The sequence below is a fragment of the Papio anubis genome, chromosome 2 (assembly GCF_008728515.1).
Source record: "Papio anubis isolate 15944 chromosome 2, Panubis1.0, whole genome shotgun sequence".
Classification (NCBI taxonomy): Eukaryota; Metazoa; Chordata; class Mammalia; order Primates; family Cercopithecidae; genus Papio; species Papio anubis.
The window spans coordinates 125,642,955-125,668,793 of NC_044977.1; the positions used below are offsets into that span (position 1 = coordinate 125,642,955).

The following is a 25,839-nucleotide window of genomic DNA, read 5'->3' on the forward strand; positions in this document are numbered from 1 at the left end:
TTAAGGCTTTTTTTACTCCTTTTTATTTCCTGAACAGAACAGAGCTTAACAATACTGATTGACAACATGAACAAGACTCTTCATTAGGACCTAGTAATAAAACAAATGATTAGAGTAAGGTAGGACTCCTGATACCAGAAATCACTCAAGAAGTCTCACCTTATATGCAGGGTTCAGTTTTGCATTTTTGTTTATATGTTTTTATTTCCCCTTAAAACAAAATGTTTCTTTCTTTCTTATGAGGCATCCACTTTGATAACACATGCCAAGCTATATTATATCATAATTGGTCTTTGCTTATTTCTAGTGATGAAGCCTCATCCCATATTTTTGCGTGAACTACAGCTGTTAATTTTTCTTAAAGTTTGAAAATTATGTGCAGCTGATATGTCATCTTCCTAGTATTTAACTGAAGTGTAATTTGTTCCTCTTTATTAGAGCTGAATAAAAATAAGTCTTTTTTATTTCCTAGAAAGTTTAGCACATTGAAATGTTTTGCCTTTGATCAAATTTGTGTACAGGATCATACAGATTATATATTTCCCATAGGGTTATTCTCTCCTCCTCTCTTCTCCCTTTCTCTTCCCTTCTTTTTTCTCATAAAAACCTATATCCAAATTCTCCCTGAAGCTGAGAATGTATTCCAATCCACAAGTTAAGAATGATGAAACAGTAAAAGTTTAATAAGCCGCTTGGCCATGGACTCTTATAGCACAGTATATTTAGATACGAGAAATCATCCTGAGTTAATTTCTGAATTTTTGCAAATTTCTAAGGTATGTTATTATAATCCTGTCCCTCTGGGTACCTTGATTCCTGCCTAAAAATAACAAACCTTATTATTTAACAAAGAAAAAAAAAACTGAACAAACTATAATGAATCTAGGGAATTGTTTTTCAGTAATCACTTTTCTCATTTCTACTGTTAGCAATAGAAATATCTGGAGATGGGAGGAAGCAACTAATAAAAGTGAAGTAGATTTAAATATTTGCATTAAATATAATCTAAATTGCAAATAATCCTCTTATAGTCTCTATCCATAGCTGCATTATAATACAGTTCACATTGCTTTAGCAACTAATTTTTTCTGCCTTTATTACATCTTCCAGAAAACAAAAAGAATACAGTTATAAAGACCTTCTTAACAAACCATAGTAAGTCAAGATGGAGAATATAAGTGGGCCTTGAAAACTCGAGTTAGATTTTAGTTTGTGAACAAGCTTAAGAGAAATTCATCTATAAAATGACGCCTCATTAGCAGATGAAGTTGAAGTCAAACGTTTTGCTATCTCACGGCACCTGAAGAATCAGTGTGTTTTTAGTCAACGTGAGTTTTAGAAAATTAACATTTACAAGACATTTTACTTAACACATGAGAAAAGGTGAATTTCCCTTTTTTAATAAAGTGAAAAGTTTTGTTTTAGAACTGATAGTGAATTGATCCAACATACATCCAATGTTCCGAAAGCTACTCACTTCTCATTGCAAAAAGCATTTTTTCAATGTATACTTTCCTAGGTTTATTGTAGGCACTGGGCATGAATAAATAAGATTGATTTTTTCTGAAGCTCAAAATACAAGTTTTTAATTTATATAATTTGGCATTGTTAGCAGTGTTTCATTTGTATCACAATATAAAATAAAATTCTATATAAATGATATTTGTTCAGTTATTTTGGGTATTTCTAATATTCGAGTTACAGAATACACAAACACACAGACGCACACACACGTTTGTCTGCTCTATAGGCTGAAAACCTGTGTGCCTCCAAAACTCTTATGTTGAAATCCTAACTCCCAATGTGATGGTATTAGGTAATACTGTGTCCGGAATTGGTGGGTTCTTGGTCTCACTGACTTCAAGAATGAAGCCACGGACCCTCGCGATGTTACAGTTATTAAAAATAGTGTGTGTGGAGTTTGTTCCTTCAGAGGTTCAGATGTATCTGGAGCTTCTTTCTTCTGGTGGGTTCGTGGTCTCGCTGTCAGGAGTGAAGCTGCTGCAGACCATCATGGTAAGTGTTAGAGCTCTTAAAGGCACCACTTCTGGAGTTGTTAGTTTCTCCTGGTGGGTTCAGGGTCTCGCTGGCTTCAGGAGTGAAGCTGCAGACGTTGGCAATGAGTGTTACAGCTCATAAAGGCAGCGTGGACCCAAAGAGAGAGCAGCAGCACGATTTATTGCAAAGAGCCAAAGAATAAAGCTTCCACAGTGCAAACGGCCACCGGAGTAGGTTGCCACTGACTGACCCGGGCAGCCTGCTTTTATTCCCTTATCTGGCCCCACCCACATTCTGCTGATTGGTCTATTTTACAAAGAGCTGATTGGTCCATTTTGACAGCGCACTGATTGGTGCGTTTACAATCCTTGAGCTAGACAGAGTCACAGAGTGCTAGTCCTCCAAGTCTCCACTAGGTTAGCTAGATACAGAGTGCTGATTGGTGCACATAGGATCCTCCACCTAGATAATAAACATTCTCCAAGTCCCCATCCAGTTCAGGAACCCAGCTGGCTTCACCCAGTGGATCCTGCACAGGGGCTGCAGGCAGAGCTGCCCGCCAGTCCTGAGCCGCCCCTGCACTCCTCAGCCCTTGGGCTGTGGATGGGACCGGCTGCCACGGGGCACCGCAGAGAAGGAGCTCAGACATGGCGGGCTGCAGGTCCCGAGCCCTGTCCCTCCAGAAAGCAGCTAATGCCCGGTGAGAATTTGAGTGCGGGGCTGGCAGGCCGGCACTGCTGGGGGACCCGGCGCAATCTCTGCAGTTGCTGGCCCAGGTGCTGAGCCCCTCACTGCCCTGGGCTGGCAGCGCCAGCTGGCCGCTCCGTGTGCTGTGCCCCCGAGCCCGCGCCTGCCCGTGGGAACTCGCACTGGCCCTCAAGTGCAGCCCCCAGCCCCGGTTCCCACCTGCGCCTCTCTCTCCACACCTCCCCACAAGCAGGGGGAGGTGGCTCTGGACTCAGCCAGCCCAGAGAGGGGCTTCCACGGTGCCGTGGAGGGCTGAAGAGCTCCTCTAGCGCTGCCAGAGTGGACGCCAAGGCCGAGGAGGTGCCGAGAGCGAGGGCTGCTAGCACGTTGTCACCTGTCATTAGGAGGTGAGGCCTTGGGAAGGTGATTAGGTGGTGAGGGCAGAGTCCTCATGAGTGAGATTAGTGCTCTTATATCAGAGATCTAAAATAGCTCCCTTCTCCCTTCTATGTGAGGACACAGCAAAAAGACTGCTGTCTATGAACCAAGAAGTAAGCTCTTTCATCAGACACCAAATTTCCCAGTGCCTTGATTTTGAACTTCCCAGCTTCCAGAATATGAGACATCAATTTCTGTTGTCTGTAAGCTATCCAATTTATGGTATTCTGTTATACCATCCCAAGCAGACTATGATAGCTTGTGTATATGTGTACGTATGCAAAGAAAAAATACATTTTTCTTTTATCTTTAAAGATTTATCTTAGAAGCTTGTAGAAAACCATGAAATACAAGGTTTTATAAAACTAACAAATTACCCAGGACATTGCCTTGTGGATTAAAATGGAACTAGCATGATTAAATTACTCGTAATGCGTTCGTGGGTTAATACTAACTTGCTCTAATAAAATTCAATGGATATTAAACTCATTTTATTTGGGTATATAGTTAATAAATATTATAATTAATTTAATTTAATAAATCTGTGTATTTTTTTTTTTTTTTTTGAGATGGTGTGTCACTCTGTCGCCCAGGCTGGAGTGCAATGGCACAATCTTGGCTCACTGCAACCTCCGCCTCCCAGGTTCAAGCAATTTTCCTGCCTAAGCCTCCAGAGTAGCTGGGACTACAGGTGCACACCGCCATGCCTGGCTAATTTTTTGTACTTTTAGTAGAGATGGGGTTTCACCATATTGGTAAGGCTAGTCTCAAACTCCTTACCTCAGGCAATCCACCGGCCTTGGCCTCCCAAAGTGCTGGGATTACAGGAGTGCACATGGTAAAAAGTAGTTTGCATGTGAGACACTGAAAAGTTATCCCAGGGTGTCTGATTGCCACAACAAATAGTTATTGGAAGCAGAATTTCACATTATTTGGTTTGGAGTACTGTTTTTCTTGAAAGTACAGAAATTGTCATCTGTGAACTATTTCCCATGTGATAGTAGTTTTTAAACATGAACATTTACTGTGAAGGACGAAGAGGTAACCACACATCAGTTGTGATGTTTCTTACTTATTGTACCCATCTGCACACTATGAGTCAGGCACAATTTCAGGTTGTCAACAAAACAATCAAATGATAGTTTGAATGAGACTTCTTCGCCTCTCATGAGAAAAAGGAAAAAGGACAGCTAAAGTACATACAACAATATGAGGTGATAAACACTGACTACTTCAATTTGGTTCCCGAGGAAGGTCTGTCTGAAGAGATGGTAGGACGAGAATAGGACAAGGAGCTATGCTTTGGGGAAATATAGGCATTGTATATCCTATGAATTGTTATATTGCATTATGTGTGTTTTTAAATATTATAGCTGTATTGAAATTTGTAAATTGAGTAACATTGTTAGTGTAACCGGGAGAACATTACATTCAAGAACTTAAGACCTAAAGCCATAAAATTACCAGAAGAAAACATAAGGAAAACACTATAGGACACTGATGAGTAGGCAAAGATGTTATGGCTAAGACTGTAAAAGCACAGGTAACAAAATCAAATTTAGACAAATGGGACGGTATTAAACTAAAAAAGTCTTCACCGCAAAGGAAACAATCAACAGAGAAAAGACACAACCTCCAGAATGCGAATAAGTATTTGAAAATAAATAAAAGACATTGTTTATAGGAAAAGTAAGATAAAACAACCAAATGTGCCACTTTAAGGTGCTCAGACAGCAATGATACTACTTTTTGGAGGAAGATGTCAGCACAACAAACATTTTAAATCAGTTTTTATTGCAATACATATACATACAGAATTGAGCCTATATCATGTTTAGTGAATTTTTCAAAGTGAGCATCTAAGAACACTGAATTTGTAACCATTAAAATGGTGATACATACAAAATAATCTATTTTATATTAGTAATCCATTTCAGAATCTTAATTAATTGGTGAAATCTATGTTAATATTAGAGAGGTAACAATAAAGATATGCTTGCTACCTTCCTCATATAATGGAATGTTGTTTTTCAATAATTTTTTTCTCCCAATTATTTTACTAATCATTACTAAGTAAAAATATACCATTCATGTTTTCTATTATTTGGAAGTTTTATGATGTCTCATTTCAGTCCTCAAATATTTCTCATGGAAGCATTTTATTTCATTAGCATATAATCAGAAGTATTTTATGATCAAAGATTTTTTTATTCTTAAATTGTTTCAGTTAACTGTTTTCTGGGTAATTTTTCCTAAAAGAAAATTTCTGTGACTTAAGTTTTTTTTTGTTTTTTGTTTTTTTTGTCAAAAGTAATATTATGCCCTTTAAATGAATTTGAAGTTACCTTGAAATAATATTGTCTAATCTCCTATTCAGTACAAAGCTATTCTAACTTCTGTTATTTTTTCATTTTTAATCATGGAATGTGTGTTACATTCTAGACAAGGTCATTCCAATAAAAAATACAAGTTAAATAAGAACTTGTGGATCTAATTGAAATGCAGAGATTCTATCAATAAAATCAAGAGTAACTGCAAATTTCCAACTGCCTACTTACCATCTCCATTTGGATGTAAAATTTAACACATGAACTTAACATGTGAACTCCTTATTTTATTTTATTTTATTTTACTTTATTTATTTTTTGAGATAGTGTCTTGCTCTGTCACCCAGGCTGGAATGCAGTGGTGAGATCTCAGCTCACTGCAACCTCCGTCTCCCAGGTTCAAGCCATTCTCCTGCCTCAGCCTCCCAAGTAGCTGGGATCACAGGCATGCGCCACCATGCTCGGCTAATTTTCGTATTTTTAGTAGAGACGGGGTTTCACCATGTGGGCCACGCTGGTCTTCAACTCCTGACCTCAAGTGATCTGCCTGCCTTGGCCTCCCAAAGTGCTGGGATTACAGGCATGAGCCACCATGCCCAGCCATGAACTCTTGATATTGCATTCCAAACGTGCTCTTCTTGCAGTCTTTCCTATCTCAGCAATGTCAACTACATTGATTCTTCCAGTTTCTCAGGCCAGAATCTTTGGAGTCAACCTTGCCTGCTCCTTTCCTCTTTAATCTATCGGCCTAGTGACAACTCTACCTACAAAATATATGTAAGATCTAATTATTTCAATTTCTGTCACTACTACTGTAGTTCAAGTAACCATCAACTCTCACATAAATTATTTTAGTAGCCTCCTAATTGGTCTTCTTGAACCATCTGTAGTTTATTCCCAACACTACAGACAGATGATCTTTTAAACAATGTAAATGAGATCTTATAGTTTCCTTTTTTCCCCCACCCCCCAAGATGGAGTCTTGCTCTGTCACCCAGTCTACAGTGCCATGGCATGATCTTGGCTCACTGCAACCTCCACCTCCTGGGTTCAAGCCATTCTCCTGCCTCAGCCTCCTGAGTAGCTGGGATTATAGGGGCCCACCACCGTTCCTGGCTAATTTTTGTATTTTCATTAAAAACGTGGTTTCACCATGTTGGCCAGGGTGGTGTTGAACTCCTGACCTCGTGACCTACCCACCTTGGCCTTCCAAAGTGCTAAGACTACAGGCGTGAGCCACCATGCCTGGTCAATCTTGTTCTTTCTTTGTGCAAACCCTCCAATTCCTCCCTCTCTTACTCTTGAGTAGACACAAAATACTTTTGAAGACATATATGGCACTAAGTAATGTGACCTTACTGTCCCCTCTCCAACCTCACCTCCTACACTCATTCCCTTCCTGCCTCTATTCTAGTCACACTGTCCCCCCTGCTTTCCTTGGAAAACTCTAAGCAAACGTTTTTCTCATGATCATTGTTTTCCATCCCTTCTGCTGAAATACTATTTCCCCAAACAACTGTTTGGCTCATCCCTTTTCTCCTCTTCACTTCATTTTCTATTAAATATTATAAAGCTCCCTTACCCAGAGCTACAGAAAGTCAAGTTTAATCTTCCAGTCTGCGAAATTGGTCCAGGATTTCTCACACCAGTCAGAAGTTTAGGGTCCACATGGCTACCCTCACTTCAGACTAGCTGTTTACAAATATGGAGTCCCTTTGGACTCCGTCAGATTTTATAACTCACAAGAGCTATTCATAGAATTCAGGAAAGCCCTGTAATTACAATTACAGTTTTCTTATAACAAAAATATATAAATTAGAACTAGCTGAGGATGAGACATGTAGAGCATCTTGGACTTAAAATGTTCCAAATACAAAACTTCTCTGTTCTCAGAGATCTATTATCTTCACGACATCTATTGTGCTTCTGTATCTATGGAGTATTGCCAATCTAAGAAGCTCACCTGAGCTTTGTATCTCTAGTTTTTATTGGGATTTTATTATTATGTATAGGCAAGATGGATTGAATCATTGCTCGCATGGTTAAAATCACTCTTCAGCTCCTTCCCCTCTGTGGAGGTTGGGATGATATCACATAGCTAAAAGTCTCATCCCTCTAATAACATGGACGGTATTTCTGGCAGGGCTAGTTCCTACCCTAAGATGATCAGTGTGGCCATCCCCACCCTGAGTCATTTCATGAGCCTCAGTTATTATATACTCACCATAAGGCATCATGTTAGCATAAGCTATCATGTATAACACAATATTCCAAGTGTTTAGAGATTACATTGCAAGAACAAGAGACAAACGACAATCAGATGTTTTATTACGGACTCCCTCACCATCCCCCTGCCACACACACACTGATACTTACTCACCTGCCATTTCTATTTATCCCCATTCCTCATTTTATTATCACTAGCACTTGGTATCATCTGACATATTACATCATTTCTTTATTGATCTTATTTCTTGTCTTTCTCATCAAATAAAAATGGCAAGATAAACGAATTTCTATTTTGTATTTGTTGAATCTCTTATCACTCAAATAATACCTGACCTAGTACACACTTTATAAATATTGGTTGAACGAATGAATGAATCTGTTTTCTAAATTTAAGTCTTCTTATAGCCCTTCTATTCCTTATATTAAAATAGAATTTCATTTAAGTGACATGGAATGGAATCTATAAATATTTTAACGTTTTAAAACTTTTCCAATATATTTTCTTCAAACTTCTTACGACAGTGAAAGAGTTCATCTAGACTTTTAATATATAACTATTAACTATAGCTTCATTTTACTAGATTTTAAAGCTAATTAAAATACATTCTCTCAAAAACTACTATAGCTTACTTAGAAATAACTGTCTCTGAATTCCTAAGGATAATTTTAATTCTCATTTTAGGCTTGGGTAGGCAATCCTAGGATTCTATAATTCCAAGAAAACTTTATTTTGAAGCTAGATGCAAAATTTTTCTTCGTATCAGGGCATCCTGAATCAATTGATGTCTCTTCCTTTAATCTGTTCATAAAATAAGTTATCAACTGTGTGCTGAAATATCAATGGCAAGCAAGTAATTTTCTGTAACACAGATGTTAAAGAAAGATACTCTCTGCTTTTTTTGCTGTTAAATTAGCTGTGTCTTAAAACCTTTCAAACCTACATATGAAGAAAATTCTAATGGGTGATCTATAGAGCATTTTGGTATACTACAAAGTAGAAAAAGAACCTGATACTGATAAAAATAGAGCATATACAACTTCATGGAAAATTTTAATTATTACTATTTTGAAGTCTTTATTTTGTGACGAGAACAAAAACTTCTTTGAGAAACAGCAAAGTCAAGATGTTTAAATTGATCTTATGATTTTGAGATTTAAAAATGTAATGCTTTGGAATTGTGTATAGTGGAAATACGTTGTATTTCACAAAGTGTTTAATTGATACAGACAGAAAGAATTGTCTCTCTTGTTACTTTGTAAGTCATGGAGATTTCTTCAAATTATAGAATAAAATACTTCATCACTTCAATAGCTATTTCAATCTTTTGAAAACTGTATCCACATCTACAGGCAAAGGAATTTTATTATCTCTAAATTACAATTTGGTATGTCATGAGTTATTTCATAGGACAAAGTTTGTTAAATGAACACTGGCAGTGCTTTGCTCTTGAACTCAAGTACAAGTCAGCTCTGTTTAAGTCGCCATTCACAGAGGACAGAAATGAATGTGCAGTTAAAATGGTGCCATAAGTAAATTAGAGCAGAATTAGAAGAAAAGTGGGCAATTTAGGAACATAAGAATTGCTGTACTGAATCAGACCATCGGTTCTCCTGGTTTAATATCCAACCTCCAGCAGCTGTACTTGTTAGTTTCTACAGCTTTAAAAGAAAGAAAAAAGACTACATAATTTACCTAGACAAGTGTGCCATCTGTGATCTGGAGAAATTTTCTTCTTGATCTCTCTCAAATAATACCCTAAAGCAGGAGGTTTCAACCCTGCTATGATATTGGTTTAGCTTGACTAGCTCTGATTATTAATAATTCTTATTAAAATATCCCATTCCTCCATAAAATAAACTAGTACATCAAGAAACTATTTGTCTCTAAAGCTCCTGAATTCATGGTTGAACATGTCTGCATCTGTGATAAAATATGAATATATGGTGCGTATTCAATATAAGTTCTTGATGGCAAAAATCTGCCTCTTGATAACCATACTTTTACTTCTCCTTCCAAATTCTACTGGACTTAGAGACTTTGGCTAAACAAAACAAAGCAAAACAAACTTAGATCTGCTCATACTACTCAAAATTTCTATCTATTAATAATATACAGAAAATATCTGAATGATGAAGGATTTTTTGTGTTGAACTTTAGAAAAGTTCAACTAAAGTTTTTCTTATATGATTTTCCCTAAGGTTGAATAAGAGCAAGGAATGAATTACTTATCTATGTCACTTTAATCTTTCATTTATGTTAGAGAAGGCTGAAAAACTTTATAGTTTCTTGATTATTCTAAATACTCACCTTGAGATCAATATTTCTAAAATATTATGCTCACACTAGCCATTTAGTCAAAAGTTCCTCAAGAGTATTAAATGCCTACAAATTCGATTCTAAACAATTTTCCAGGGCTGTTAGACCTAATGTGATAACACTAATATGCTAAGTACATAAATTCAATGGCATCTCCTTCTGTCCTAGAATTCAACAAAACTAGTTTTTTCATTATTATTTGAACTAAGAAGTAGATTAATCGTTAATGTCTATGTTAATTCTATCCCTTTTTCTAGCTTTCCCAGCTTTCCTTTCCAGTTCAGTTCCTTATTTCCTCTCTTTCAGTCAGATTCCCATTCCATAAGGTAATTTCCTTTCAAGCACGTAATGACTGCTCCCTCTTCTGAACAATTTGTGGCCCTTTTTTTAGGCTTGGTTTATGCTGTCTTATGTTGTAGTTCTTTGTTACCCTGGGTTTTCATGCTTATAAATTCCCTGAGGAAAACTTTGTGTTTCATTTTTATATTTCTAGGGCCTAGATCCGTGTCTAACTCATACTAATAACAAAGATATGTTATAAGGAAATCTACAGATGTAGTGACTGTGTAGAGCCACTTTAAAAAAAAAAACTCTGAGTTCCTACTTGTGTGACCTTGGCATTAATATATTATTGAGCGCTATAAAGGTATCAATGAACTCAACACTATACATATTGAAAAGATAAAGTCGACAATTATCCATTTTCAAATCACAACTATAAATATGGAAAATATCATGAAAAGATAATATAAAAGTTTTGAATGAGTTTAGACACATAAAATTGGAAAATAAAAGAATTCCAAGCAGAAGTAACAGCTGGAGCAAAGAGAAGAAATGAAAAAAAGAGGGATTTACTGGGGAACTCTACCTAATTCCTATTGGCTGGGTTTATAAAAAGAATATCTGAAAATAAACTTGGAAATATGGGTGGTACCATGTTCATTAACCTTAATATGAAACCACTGAAGAATTATTGAAAGATTTTTAATTGGTAAACAGATCTAGGAGATGTTAGATAAATTTAAATGTGGGACTGAAAGAAGTTTCCTGGAGTAATGAGATTATTACATAATAAGATTTGTAATTAAACTTGGTATTAAACTCAGGAAGTATTAATAAGAGTATATAGAATGAAATAGATATAAAAGATGTGTAAGTGAATATGATTCCTTATTGTGAAATGATTGGGTCTAAGATAAGGGAAGAGAATGAAACAAAAGTAGCACCACCCTTTGAGCACGTTTAAGTGTGAATGAAGATATATTTTATTGAAATAAAAAATTTTTTCTTCCAATATGTTAAGTGGAAATGCATATAAAAAATTCAACTTTAAATTTTAGTTCTTACAATTTTAAATACCATAGTGGTTCTCATTTCTAAAACCACTAAGCCCAGTTCACTTACGTTTCATATCATCAATATATATCCACATTTTTTCTATCTTATCTCTTTAAAGCTCTTGTGAACACTGTTAGAAAACAATATTCTTTTTAATCTAACAATGATTTCAATTTTACTATAATGTCTCTATTTTATTATTTAGGAATCCAAATGGGACTCATAATAATAGCACAAAATGGCCTGTCTTCAAAAGCACTGAACAAAAATATCTAACCTTGAATACAGAGTCATCAAGAATATTGACTAAACTACGTGCTCAGCAATGCCGATTCTGGACATCATTTTTCCCAAAAGTCTTGGAAATGACAGGTGTGTGTATGTTAGTGTTTGGTTATTTAAAAGATGATGGTTTATGTAAAAGAGGGATGAAGTATACTCTCCAAGGCATGATGATGTAGTTACTGTATGTATCTCTGACTTTAAAATAACTTGATTTAATGAATACATTATTTTTAAGACTCTCTTCTATCAAGTTTAGATATGTTTTGAACTCTTACTATATAAGCAATACTTTAGTAGTTAAATAAAGAAAACTAAAATATAAATTTCACCCCGTGGAAATATAAAATAGAAAAAGGAAACTAAAATAGAACCCTACTTGTTATTCAGAAAATCTTTATGGAATTAATTAATGAGCAAAGAAATAAATATATCAATCATAATGTATAGAACTAAAAAAAAGCATGCAAAAATACCAAAACAAATTTATTAATAAATAATAAAACCTTGATTTAAAGGGAGAAAAAAACTCCAAAGTTTACATATTTAAAAACACAATAAAAAATTTCTAAATATTCTGAACTTGGAAATATTTATCTAAGAGCACACACACACATTACAAAATATAATATTATGTAATATTACATATTATAAACAAATAGTTATTTAGTTAACTAGTCTTCAGGAAGTGATTGATGAGAAATATGTAAGGAAATACTATCAAAATTTGTTCATTTATTATCTCAATATTCATTATTAAGAAAATATTCAATCCACTTGAGTGATCAAACATGTGTCACCTTAGTTTGATCTTCTCGGACAAATATGACATATATCCAACTCGCTGTCTAATTTTTAAAATTTCTGCTGTTTATAATCCATGTGGTTCTTTAAGTGTACTTTCTAAAAGTAATTTTCAGCCATCAGACATATTGCTGGTCAGGTCCTTCAGAGTTTGCTATTCTGTTCATCATGATGCTCTGTAATTTTCAGGCTATATGTTAGGTATCACAATACAGTAGATGTTTTCCATTTCTTGTTTAGATAAGTTAGGGGCTAGTTTCAGCAAACATGGGCATCTCAGAGCTGTATTTGATTGTTTCATATGCCTTTGGATCATCAGACATTACTCACCAAAATTATAATAATGTACTCCATCTGCTTGGGAAATGTTTCTGATATACCAGTCAGTGCTCTGCGTATTACCAAATGTTCTGTGACATAATATATAACTAGAGATGGGATTCTGCTTCTCTTGGCAGAGCAACAGTGCCGTCCTTGTGTCCTCCGGGTGTAAATAACGATGAGGTAACTCATTAATCTGCCAAGAGACCCAAAGAGATACTATGATTTACCGTTATCACATACTACATATTCTTAATCTTTATTTAAAATATTTTTATATGAGAGGGTTATAATTTGAGATAAAATTAGTGGGTTATTTTAAGTGACTTATTTATTATAAGCCAAGCTGAGCCGTTCTGGTTGAATCATATATGATCTATTGCAATTTATGTGATGATACAATAAAATTTGAATGTCAGCATTTTTAAAAACTATCCTTCACAAATTTCTGTTTCCAAGTACTTACCTGTCAGAAAGCAGATTAAATAAACAAACTCCAAAGTTTTTAGCCAGCTGCCGCTATTTCCCATACAATGTTGAACAAATTCCTAGCTTGTGTAACACTGAGCTCTATGGAAATATTTATCTAGCTGTGGTCTAGGACCATGCATAAGGTTGGGTTCAGTGTGTCTTGAAAATATGATTTTGTATTATACCATTTTTTCTAATTAATTCTCCCATAATAAGGTTTTCATATTAGATATATTTTATCATTTTAAAGTAAATGCATGATAGGATTATTGTAACATGTATTCATTAGTAATAAAAATGTTACATTTGAACAAAGTCAGTTTGAAGTCAGAAGGATTTATGTTTTATAAATAAATAGTTTGGACAGATTAAAAAGATTAAGGGCCCATGTTCTTGCCATACCTTACATTTTTTAAGTCACAAAACTTCAAATATTTTAATCTTTAATGTTTTGAGAATGGGTTATTCAGATGACCTGGGCTAAAGTTTTTGGAATTTTTTTTTAAAGCAACTCTATACGTAAAGAAAAATTTCAAAGAATAACTACTAGCTGGCTTTCTTAAAAGGAAAAATGTTTACGTTACTCAAGATGGAAGCCCAATAAGCTTTGTAAGTACCACCTCAGCAGTAGTTTACATTTGAGCAATAAATGTTCTCAAATAAAATGATCCTTCAGACTTGTTTAAATACACAAATTCTAACGCTTACTTTCAGACCATACTTCAGCACACGGCTATGCTGTTATTGCATGCACCTGCAAGAAATAAAATTCACAATATTTGTTTCAAATGTTACAAATTCAGATTTACACAAGAATATAACTATTCAATATTACAATCTCATACCTATTTGAAAAAAGAAAAGGAAGTAGAAAAATGACCCATTGTCAAGGATAATAATTTTTTTTCACTAAAAGTGGAAGGGTAAATTTATTTAAAGAACAAAAGTCCTTCATTTTATCCCAATGAAGAAAAAACATTAGATCCAATAATTCCTCCTTTGACCTTTGAATAAATCGTGCTTGCCAACACTAAAAACCACGTGTAAATTTAAGGGCCAAAATACCCTTTGGACTGGTTACTTTGAGAGTCATTTACTGCTATTTGCTAATCAGCAAGACTGTCAGTCAAAGATGAGGGAGTGCAAAGGTGATTTTGAGAAAATAATGATACTAGCTTATTGTCTTAATATGCCTGAATTATAAATTCCTCATTAAAAGCAAAACAAAACAAATAAACAAGTGGCTTTAAATAACTTAGTAATCAAGTTAAATTAACTGTTTCACTTTAAATTACATGAAGTCTTCACAAAGCCTAGCTTGAGTTTATACTGGTTCACTGTATGATCTTACCCCATACTCAAAATTACAACAGAACAATTAATGATTGAGATTTATTGCATAAAGAAGTATGCATTCTGTGACAAGTTTAATAACTGATCAAAAACAGAAAAATAATAATGTGATGGAGACAGAAGAGATTTTCAGTGAACACTCAAATACATGAAGAATGTTGTTGTTGTTGTGTCTTAATTATGATGGCAAACGTAATTAAATATCAGTATAATCTCTTCTATCTTCACTTCCACTAGCAATTATGGGTTAATTCGCCTCTGCATTCTCTTCTGCTAGGGTCTGAATGTTTGTGTCCCCCTAAAATTCATATGTTGACATCCTAATCACTAAGGTGCTGGTATTAGAAGGCAAATCCTTAGAGAGGTCATGAGTTCATGGAGACAAAGCCCATTCAAAAGGGATTAATGCTCTAAAAAAAAAAAAAAAAAATTCCTGAGAGAACTCCCCCATTCCTCCATGTGAGAACATAGCAATGAGACTGCCACCTGTGAACCAGAAAACAGGTCATCATCAGACACCAGTGTACTGTTGCTTGATCTTAGATGGAAGTCTAATCTGCTAGAAAGCCTCCTCAACTGTGAAAAATAAATTTCTGTTGTACATAAGCTACCCAGTGTATGATGTTTTATTATGGCAGTGTGAATGGACTAAAATATTTTCTAATTCCTTAGACTTTATTAAATAGACTTGGCTCTGGTGAAAATTTACTCAGTGTCCTTTTTGGCTAGACAAAACACAACAACCACACACACAAAAAAACTTATCATTATTATTTTCACAGGAGAGAAAACAATTTTTTTTTTCAAATAAGACAATACATGCAAAACAAAGGTCACGAAGAAGTGAACTAAAAAAGTTATGCCAATATGTTTATAAATTTACTATTTCACAGATTGCCTTCCATGACTCTTCCCTTCTCTTTACCCTGTGAGACATTAAACAAAAAACTGATTCCCATCTTTTCTATCGCCCCAAAACCCACACACACAAAGCAAATTGTCTCTGTTTTACAATCACAAGACTTGGTGACATTTGAAATAATTTTAAAGCAGTGAAATCATTCATATTACTGAGTTGGTTAAAAAGGATATTATTGTTGATTTAAAATTGGGCATAGAAAACTGAAGAATAAAAATATAACAGATTAATAGGTCATATGTATCAAGGTGAATATATATATATGTAATGTATTCATACTTATATGTAGAGCCTCTAACTTCTTATTAGATTTATGTCCTATTAATATGCTTTGAAAATTTATACTAAAACTACTAGCCTAGGTATAAAGTACTATCCTTTTTCCAAGGAATTCTCAGGTCAACAATATGAGTAGCTACATTTAGTTATGCACATTGTATCATACAAATTCACATTTTCTGTGTATGTTTACCACTCATCCATTAGGCAATTATTTTTAGAAAATAAAAACTTTATTATTTTTCATACCACATAAAAATTTATAATCTGCCAGCTTTTAACTGTTTTATGCATACTGAGCCATTTGGTCTTTTGCAGAATTTTCTTTATTTTTTTATATACTTTAAGTTCTGGGATACATGTGTAGAACGTGCAGTTTTGTTACATAGGTATACATGTGCCATGACGGCTTGTTGAGCCTATCAACCCGTCGTCTAGGTTTTAAGCCTCGCATCCATTAGCTGTATGTCCTAATGCTCTCCCTCTCCTCACTCTTCACCCCCGACTGGCCCCAGTGTGTATTGTTCCCCTCCCTGTGTCCATGTGTTCTCATTGTTCAGCTCCCACTTATGAGTGAGAACAGGCGGTGTTTGGTTTTCTGTTCCTGTGTTAGTTGTGTTAGTTTGCTGATGATGGTGGCTTCCAGCTTCATCCATGTCCCTGCAAAGGACATTATCTCATACCTTTTTATGACTGCATAGTATTCCGTGGTATATATGTACCACATTTTCTTTATCCAGTCTGTCATTGATAGGTTTTTGGGTTGGTTTCATATCTTTACTATTGTAAATAGTACTGCAATAAACATACATGTGCATGGGCTTTATTTATTTATTTGAGACAAAATTTCACTCTTGTTGCCTAGGCTGGAGTACAATGATGCGATCTCGGCTCACTGCAACCTCCATCTCCTGGGTTCAAGCGATTTTCCTGCCTCAGCCTCTGGAGTAACTGGGATTGCAGGCATATGCCACCACACCCAGCTAATTTTGTATTTTTAGTAGAGACGGGGTTTCTCTATGTTGGTCAGGCTGATCTCGAACTCCCGACCTCAGGTGATCTGCCTACCTTGGCCTCCCAACGTGCAGGGCTTACAGGCGTGAGCCACTGCACCTGGCCATGCATGGTTTATAGTTGGATAATTTATATTCCTTTGGGTATACACCCAGTAATGGGATTGCTGGGTCAAATGGTATTTCTGGTTCTAGATCCTTGAGGAATTGCCACACTGTCTTCCACAATGGTTGAACTAATTTACATTCCCACCAATAGTGTAAAAGCATTCCTATTTCTCCACAGCCTCACCAGTATCTACTGTTTCTTGACTTTATAATAATTGCCTTTCTGACTGGTGTGAGATGGTATCTCATTGTGGTTTTGATTTTTATTTCTCTAATGATCAGTGATGTTAAGCCTTTTTTCGTATGTTTTTTGGCAGCATAAATGTCTTCTTTTGAGATGTGTCTGTTCGTATCATTTGCCCAATTTTGATGGGGTTCTTTGCTTTTCTCTTATAAATTTGTTTAAATTCCTTGTAGATTCTGGATATTAGACCTTTGTCAGATGGATAGATTGCAAAAATTTTCTCTCATTCTGTAGGTTGTCTATTCACTCTGATGATAGTTTATTTTGCTGTGCAGAAGCTCTTCAGTTTAACTATACCCACATTTGTCAATTTTGGCTTTGGCTGCAATTGCTTTTGGCATTTTTGTCATGAAGTCTTTGCCCATGCCTTTGTCCTGAATGGTACTGCTTAGGTTTTCTTCTAGAATTGTTATTATTTGAGGTTTTACCATCAAGTTTTTAATCCATCTTGAGTTAATCTTTGTATAAAGTGTAAGGAAGGGGTTCAGTTTCAGTTTTCTGCATATGGCTAACCAGTTTTCTCAGCACCATTTATTAGATAGGGAATCCTTTCCCCATTGCTTGTTTTTTCAGGTTTGTCAAAGAACAAATGGTTGTAGATATGTGGTGTTATTTCTGAGGTTTCTGTTCTGTGTCATTGGTCTATATGCCTCTTTTGGTACTAATACCATGCTGTTTTAGTTACTGTAGCCTTGTATAGTTTGAAGTCAGATAGCGTGATACCTACAGCTTTGTTCTTTTCGTTTAAGATTGTTTTGGCTATGCAGGCTCTTTTTTGGTACCATATTAAATTTAAAGTAGATTTTTCTAATTCTGTGAAGAAATTCAATGGTAGTTTAATGGGAATAGCATAGAATCTATAAATTAATTTGGGCAGTATGACCATCTTCATGATACTGATTCTTCCTATCCATGAGGATGAAATGTTTTTCCATTTATTTGTGTACTTTTAGTTCTTTGAGTAGTGGTTTGTAGTTCTCCTTGAAGAGGTCTTTCACATCCTTTGTTAGCTGTGTTCCTACATATTTCATTCTCTTTGTAGCAATTGTGAATGGGAGTTCATTCATGATTTGGCTCTCTGCTTGTCTATTATTGGCATATAGGAATGCTTGTGATTTCTGCACATTGATTTTGTATCCTAAGACTTTGCTGAATTTGCTTACCAGCTTCAGGAGGTTTTGGGCTGAGATGATGCAGTTTTCTAAACATAGAATCATGTTGTCTACAAACAGAGACAACTTGACTTCCTTTCTTTTTATTTGAATACCCTTTCTTTCTCTTGTCTGGTTGCCCTGGCCAGAACTTCCAATATTGTGTGAATAGGAGTGGTGAGAGAGGGCATTCTTGTCTTGTGCCGGTTTTCAAAGGGAATGTTTCCAGCTTTTGCCCATTTAATATGATATTGGCTATGAGTTTGTCATAAATAGATCTTATTAGTTTGAGATACGTTCCATCAATACCTAGTTTGTTGAGACTTTTTAACATGAGGGGATGTTGAATTTTATCGAAGGCCATTTCCCTTGCAGAATTTTCGAAGTTTCTTTTCCTAGAGAGTGGAAAATGTACTCGCATCCATAGTACGAGATTAATATGTTGTCAAAATTACAATGAGTATGAGTAATGCTGGTATAATCCCCTCTCCAAAATAGCACTTAACATTTTTCTTAAAGCCAACACAAGTATTTTGCAGGTTCGGAGGGCGACTGGTTTGCAAAATATTTATTAATGAAAACTAATGTGAAGTGTTCCTAATAGCAATTATCCATGAAAATATAAAAAATGGAAAGAGAAAAAAAAATTCTAAATAGACATTTGTGGTGGTTTTAAATGGGTCATCTTTCCTAGGTAGTTGACAGTTAACTAGTTTCTGAATGTTTTTCAGGACATCTTATCAGATGTATAACAAGATACCTAATAGAAATATAATTTATCTTTTAAAAAATCTTTTTTGTCAACTAATTTGGTAACATTTACAGAGCCTATACACTGTTGCTGTGAGCCAGGAACTGCACTAGCAGCTAGAGCTACACAGATGAAAATGACAGGGTCTGCTTACTCACAGTGAAGTGGAGTCAGGGCCCAGGACCATGAAAAGCTTTTAAGAAGAGAAGATACCTGCACTGAATCTCAATGTGAAGGCAAAGTGGATAAGCAGGAATCAGAGATGAAGTGTCTTGTGTATCATGCTTAGGAATTTAAATTATATCCTAAGTAAAGCCATTTAGTAATTTTAAATGGGAAACTGACATGTTCTGGTTATTGATTCATAAATGTATAAGCTTTTACTATATTCACGAGTTTTATTTTTTACCTTTGTCTTCTTAGAGTATGTAAGACTATTATGGCATCAACATGATAATTTCATTTCTGAGGTAGGGTCGTTCTTCCAAATAGCTTCTTTTGTTTGCTGGTTCATTCACATCAGGAATATATTCACTTGTCTTATATTTATTTTATTTATGCTTTAAAAATTAATCTAAAATTGCTTTTTCTTGTTTTAGTGAAAAGGACTTACTAGTAAATTTGCCTCTGAATGCAAATTTGGAAATATCATCTATGTTTGCATAAACAGTTGACTCTGGAAAACAACTTGGGGATTAGGGGCACCAACCCTTGCACAGTTGAAAATATGCCTGTAACTCTCGAATCCCCAAAAATTTAACTACTGATTAAGTTGACTAATTAAGCCTACTTGACTAGACCTTACCAATAACATAAACATTTGATTACCATATATTATGAATAATATTTGTATTATATGCTATATTATTATAATAAAGTAAGCTGTTGTAAAGAAAATGAAAATCATAAGATAGAGAAATTGAGTGGAAGTTGATCATCATAAAAGTTTTCGTACTTGTCATCTTCACATTGAGTAGGCTGAGGAGGAGGAGGAGGAGGGGAAAGGAGGTGTTGGTCTTGCTGTCTCTGGAGTGACAGAGGTGGAAGAAAATCCACATATAAGTGGATTTGTGCAGTTCAGACTCCTGTTGTTCAAGGTCAACTGTGTGTATATTTTTTACTTTTTCTTTTAAACATTTGTACTTGCAAATTTGCTCTGCCCTTGCACACAGAGATTTGCTTTGGAGAAACTTGTTTTTTAATATCTCTATACATATGTGTAAGTTATAAATATTCACAAACTTTCTTAAGTATTAGATAATCTTTTTAACTGATATGTCTATTTGATCTTTTGACATCTTGACATGAAATTTATTTTATAAAAAATAAATTATACAGTTTCCTATTTTACATATTTATGTATTAAATGCAAATTTAGTAAGTTCTATTGGGGGTGATAATTAATGTAACAACATGTTATTTTTAACACATTGTTTTTCTTTGACAAAAGTAAACTATCTATCTCTAAGGTTACATATGCTTTAAATCAACTATATTCTTACTACATAGTTATATGAATAAGGTCCTCAATGTCCTTAATTATTTCTGCTCTATTTTTATTTAAGAAATAATAAAGATGCATGAAATTCTACAATCATGAAGATATTTCTCTGAAAAATAATGATGAGAGTTGTAAGCTTTATTAATATTGAAGATTTAAAATCCTATTAATACATACTTATTTACGCATTTATTTTTTGGCTTTGATTGTTACCATACCTGCTATACATGTTGCCAACTCTGATTTGTTTATTTTATTTACATTTCTGCTATATATTTGCCCTTGTTCTTTTATTTTCACTCCTCTATATTACTGTATTTTACATGTATTATTTAAATGCCATCAGCTGAGGTCAATGGATAAATACTATGCGACCTATTGTTGATATTATGAATTAAGACACTTTTTATACATATTATTATATAGTATGATCATTGTAGTATGCATAAAGAGGACTTTATATTTACTCTCTACATAAGAATCTGGAAAGGTCAATCAATTGATTCATCATTTTTCTTGATAAAATATAATTAAAACCGTAATATATTATGGTAATCTTTCCATTTTGTTCACAGTATCCAAAACGCAAAATGTTACCACTATAAAGAAGAGAAAATAATAAAAAAAAACTCTTTCTACAAGTTAGGGTTCTTTATTTCTAAAATTAATTTTTATCTTCTTTAAAGAAAACATCACATCAATATTTGACCTGTGAATTTAGTATCAAGCCTCCACTTTCTTTTTCTCTCTACACATTTCTTTTTCTTCTCTCATTCAGAATTTGATTATTTTTCCCTTTCTTATAAAAAATATTTATACTTAGAGAATGACAATCAACGTTGCTATTATCATTACATTTATGGACTTTCAGACACCATGAGGCATGAAAAGAAACATCGGTGGCAGCGTTATTCTTCCTTTATATCTCTGAATTCATACAAAACATATATTGATTCCTTTACAATAAGTACATTGAGTTAGAAGCCTGCATTTTGGTTGAGGTTACAATTCTAAGAAACTTACATTGTTTGAGCATTATGACCGTTCTACAATATAATTATGTTTTAATTAATCAATTGTAAAGCAAATACATTGTCGACCATAAAGGTCTTTATTCCCTCAAATTTTAAGTAAGTTAAAATTTGCTAATCAAGTTTAATCTCTGTTTATAATGTGCCAGCCCTCACTTTTTTATTATGATGTTCCAACCATTTAAGTTAGATGGTTTTTAATCATGAATATTGCTGATGTTGATAATAATATGAAAATTGAGTTGTGACTAGATTTTGTCGTCTTAGTAATAAACAAGCCAACATGAAATAAGAAGAAAAAAGAAAGAGAGGAGGACTTAAAAAAGAAGAAGATGAAAGAGGAAAACTTTTAATTTTGAATTTGATTTATTTCAAACTCAATATTGTATTTACTTTTATGGCATATTCGCTTTCTCTGGATTTTGTTAGAAAATAATTAAATGTTTCATAGTTTATTGTCTTAATCAATGCCCCCTATTTCTAAAGCAGAATAGTATTTAGATTTATAGAGCATTTGTGCACTTAAAAGCATTTAAATTGTATAGACATTTGATTATGGCACATAGGAAATAAATGTAAATTTATATAAATCAGTGAATTTGGTATTATTCCATGAACAAGAAAAGAAAATCAGATCTAGGACACTTTCTATAAGGATTAAAATTCATGGTCTAAATTTTAAATTACCAAAAATTTATTTATCAAGAAAAGATTTTCTGGACTTTAGAGTTTTTATTTTATATAAGTAACATTGAAAACAGCATTTATTTATTTTTTAAAAGACCATAGAAGTGGATGATTTGATGTGATACATAACATCTTTCTTCCACATGTAATCTTTTCTGACCCTTTATAGAAGTTCTATTATTCACACACACAAAAAAGTGATTACAGTGATTGACTTTTTTAAAAGCCATTTTACATGAAAGTGAAACATTTTATGTAAACTTTCAAATATTTTTCCAATATCCAAGCATTATGAACATTTCAAACCTAAATATATCCTAAATTACAAGGGATATTGTAATGTCTGTACAAATATTTAAGTATTTTTATTTTTGTACTAGCTTAAAATGAGTCACTACATTTTCTCCTTCAAAGTAATATCTTACAAAGTTTAATTAATTTCAAAGATTTCTAACTGAAAAGTATGTATTAGAAGAGTTGCCAGTCCCTACTTTCAGTATACATGAAATTACTTAAAATTTTTTGGTAGCTTAGCATTCTAAAAGTTTAAAAAGTAAGAAAACCACAGTTATATATAATGCTTATTATGCCTTTATATCAGGAACAGAAATATGTGTCTTAAAACATGGTAATTTAATAGTTTTTACTGTTCATAATCTGTATTTTTTAACAATACACTTCCAAATAAATCAGAATTTCAAAGTTCTTGATGTAGACCATTTGTGGTTCACCACCTCACACTATTCCTGCCTACAAACTCCTTTCTCCTAACACATGCATATACTTTGCAAACTACTTGAAAACAGAAATTATCTTACTCATCTTTCTATTTTACAACGCAATTAATAAACTGCTTTCACAGTAAGTGGCTGAAACAATGACTAAACATTGTTTCCTATTAAAATGTATTGACCGGGGATGGTGACTCATGACCGTATTCTCAGCACTTTGGGAGGCTGAGGCGGGCGGATCACCTGGGGTCAGGAGGTGATCCAGCCTGGCCAACCAACATGGTGAAACCCCATCTCTACCAAAAATACAAAAATTAGCCAAGCATGGTGGTAACGCATCTGTAATCCAGCTACTCGGGAGTCTGAGGAGGGAGAATCTCTTGAACCCAGGAGGCAGAGGTTGCAGTGAGCTGAGATGGCGCCATTGCACTCCAGTCTGGGTGGCAAGAGTGAAACTCTGTCTCAAAAAATAATAATAAAATAATGTATTATAATAAGGGTAAAATCTATGTGGAATGACAATTACAAAGTTATCCTTATGCATTAATAAATACAGTATGCCCTTTGTATTTATGGATTACACATCTATGGATTTACCTAACCATGAGTCAAAAACATTTGATAAATAAATGCATCTATACTAAACATATACAGATGTTTTTTCTTATGATTATTCCCTAAACAATATAATATAATAAACATTTACATAGCACTTTCATTATATTAGGTATAAATTATCTAGGGATGCGCATAGCTTATATGAAAATGTTATGCCATTTTACATAAGGCACTTGAGTATCTGAGGATTTTGGTATCCCTGAGAGGTCCTAGAACCAACTCCCCACAAATACTAAGGATGACTGTATTCATACATAATTTTCATCAGAAATAATGATGTTTTATAACTATATATGTAAATTAGACCATTAAATTAAATTTATGTTATTTTAAAATGGGTCAGGAGAAGAGCGTAATATCTACATATCTTCTTGAAAACTAAAGAAAATATATGTAATGTAATTATGCATAATACAATATATAAACTCATTTTCCATTTTATATGTTACACTTTACATAAATTATATATATTGTTTGCATTTTCACATAATCTGTAAAGATTTTATTAAAATCTATTTTCAGGCAGAAAGAGCTAATAATAAATAATAAAGAATAAGTGAAAAAAGAAAATAATGCTGTACAGTGTAGTTAGAGAAAATGGCTTTTGTATTCTAAATTGTTTTTCAATTAATGAAACAGATTAAAATTTAGATTAATACAACTTATTCTATGTTTTACAGGAAATATTGATGAAGCAGAATGGGAGTGGAAAGCAGGATTCCATCGCTGGAGCAATTACATGATGGACTGGAAAAATCAATTTAACGATTACACTAGCAAGAAAGAAAGTTGTGTGGGTCTCTAATTAATAGATTTACCCTTTATAGAACATTTATTTTCCTTTAGATCAAGGCAAAAATATCAGGAGCTTTCTTACACACCTACTAAGAAAGCTATTATGTAGCTGAAACAAAAATGCCAGAAGGATGATATCGATTCCTCACATCTTTAACTTAGTATTTTACCTAGCATTTCAAAATCCAAATGGCTAGAACGTGTTTAAATTTCACAATATACAGTTGTACAATTAATTATATGCATATTAAAACAATGTCCTGCTTCAATTTATTTCTTTCCTTAAAAAATTTAAGTTTTTTCCACCCAAAATTATCAGTGGTCTGCTTTTAGTCACATGTATTTTCATTACCACTTGTAAAAAGGTATCTTTTTTAAATGAATTAAATTTTGAAACACTGTACACCATAGTTTACAATATTATGTTTCCTAATTAAAATATGAATTTAATGTCAATATGAGATATTAAAATAAGCACAGAAAATCATTGGTCTCTTTGTTTTTTATATAAAGGCAAGAAAGAATCTTAAAATGAGAGGCTCAGTCACTTTAAAACACTTTATAATAGAAACAGAATGCTGCTACCAAGAAACAAAATGTAAAATAATGTAATTATTTATGTAATGTCTTCAAATTATATTCTTCATTTGACTCTTGCTCTCCCTCACCACCTCTTTTCTCAACTATCCACAAACATGCACATATGTGAATTACCTTTCCTGTAATTCAAAAATTTAAAAAAACCTGGATACATAGAAGTCTAAAGTTAGGTTGTGTACCACTGGGGACAGGGCAACCCTTGCCTGGACCCAGAAATATTAACATATTAGTAGGAAAATTGTTCAATTCCAGAAGAGAAATGGTTGTACTTTCTGTAGACAAACTATCTTATTTTTGCTATTAAAAAAATTACAGAGCTGCATTTATTAGCATGCTTGGCAAGGGAATATATGCCATTGAATAAATTCACTGAGTAGTTTACTAAAGGAAAGAAGTCAAGATATTTTAAATTGTAGAACAAAGGAGTGTATATTATTTATGCTAATTAAGCATTGAAAATTTGCACTCAGGATAGGACAAATTGAGTTTATAGGTCTGTATACTGACGGTTAAAGCATGCCCTATCATTTCTTTTTCTTTTTTTTTTTTTCTTTTTTTTTTGAGACAGAGTCTCCCTCTGTCACCCAGGCTGGAGTGCAATGGCACAATCTCAACTCACTGCAACTTCCGCCTCCCAGATTCAAGCAATCCTCCTGATCCTGCCTCAGCCTTCTGAATACCTGGGATTACAGGTGTGCGCCACCACACACAGCTAATTTTTGTATTTTTAGTAGATACAGGGTTTCACCATGTTGGCCATGCTGGTCTTGAACTCCTGACCTCAAGTTATCTGCCTGCCTTGGCCTCCCAAAGTGCTGGGATTACAGGAGTGAGCCACTGTGCCTT

At 34.0% G+C, this 25,839-nt stretch overlaps 1 protein-coding gene across 2 annotated transcripts in view; it reads left to right on the plus strand.

Moving 5' to 3' along the window:
* BCHE (butyrylcholinesterase) overlaps positions 1-24,880 on the plus strand; it is a 69,387-nt gene extending 44,507 nt beyond the window's left edge. Inside the window, exons 3-4 of one of the 2 annotated variants that reach the window (XM_003894872.4) lie at positions 11,540-11,706; positions 24,279-24,880. In XM_003894872.4, the coding sequence (XP_003894921.2) occupies positions 11,540-11,706; positions 24,279-24,403 (292 nt within the window). In that variant the 3' untranslated portion in view covers positions 24,404-24,880. The remainder of the gene's footprint in view (positions 1-11,539; positions 11,707-24,278) is intronic. The other variant, XM_009201417.3, reaches the window with a different exon arrangement.
* Positions 24,881-25,839: the final 959 nt, after the last annotated feature.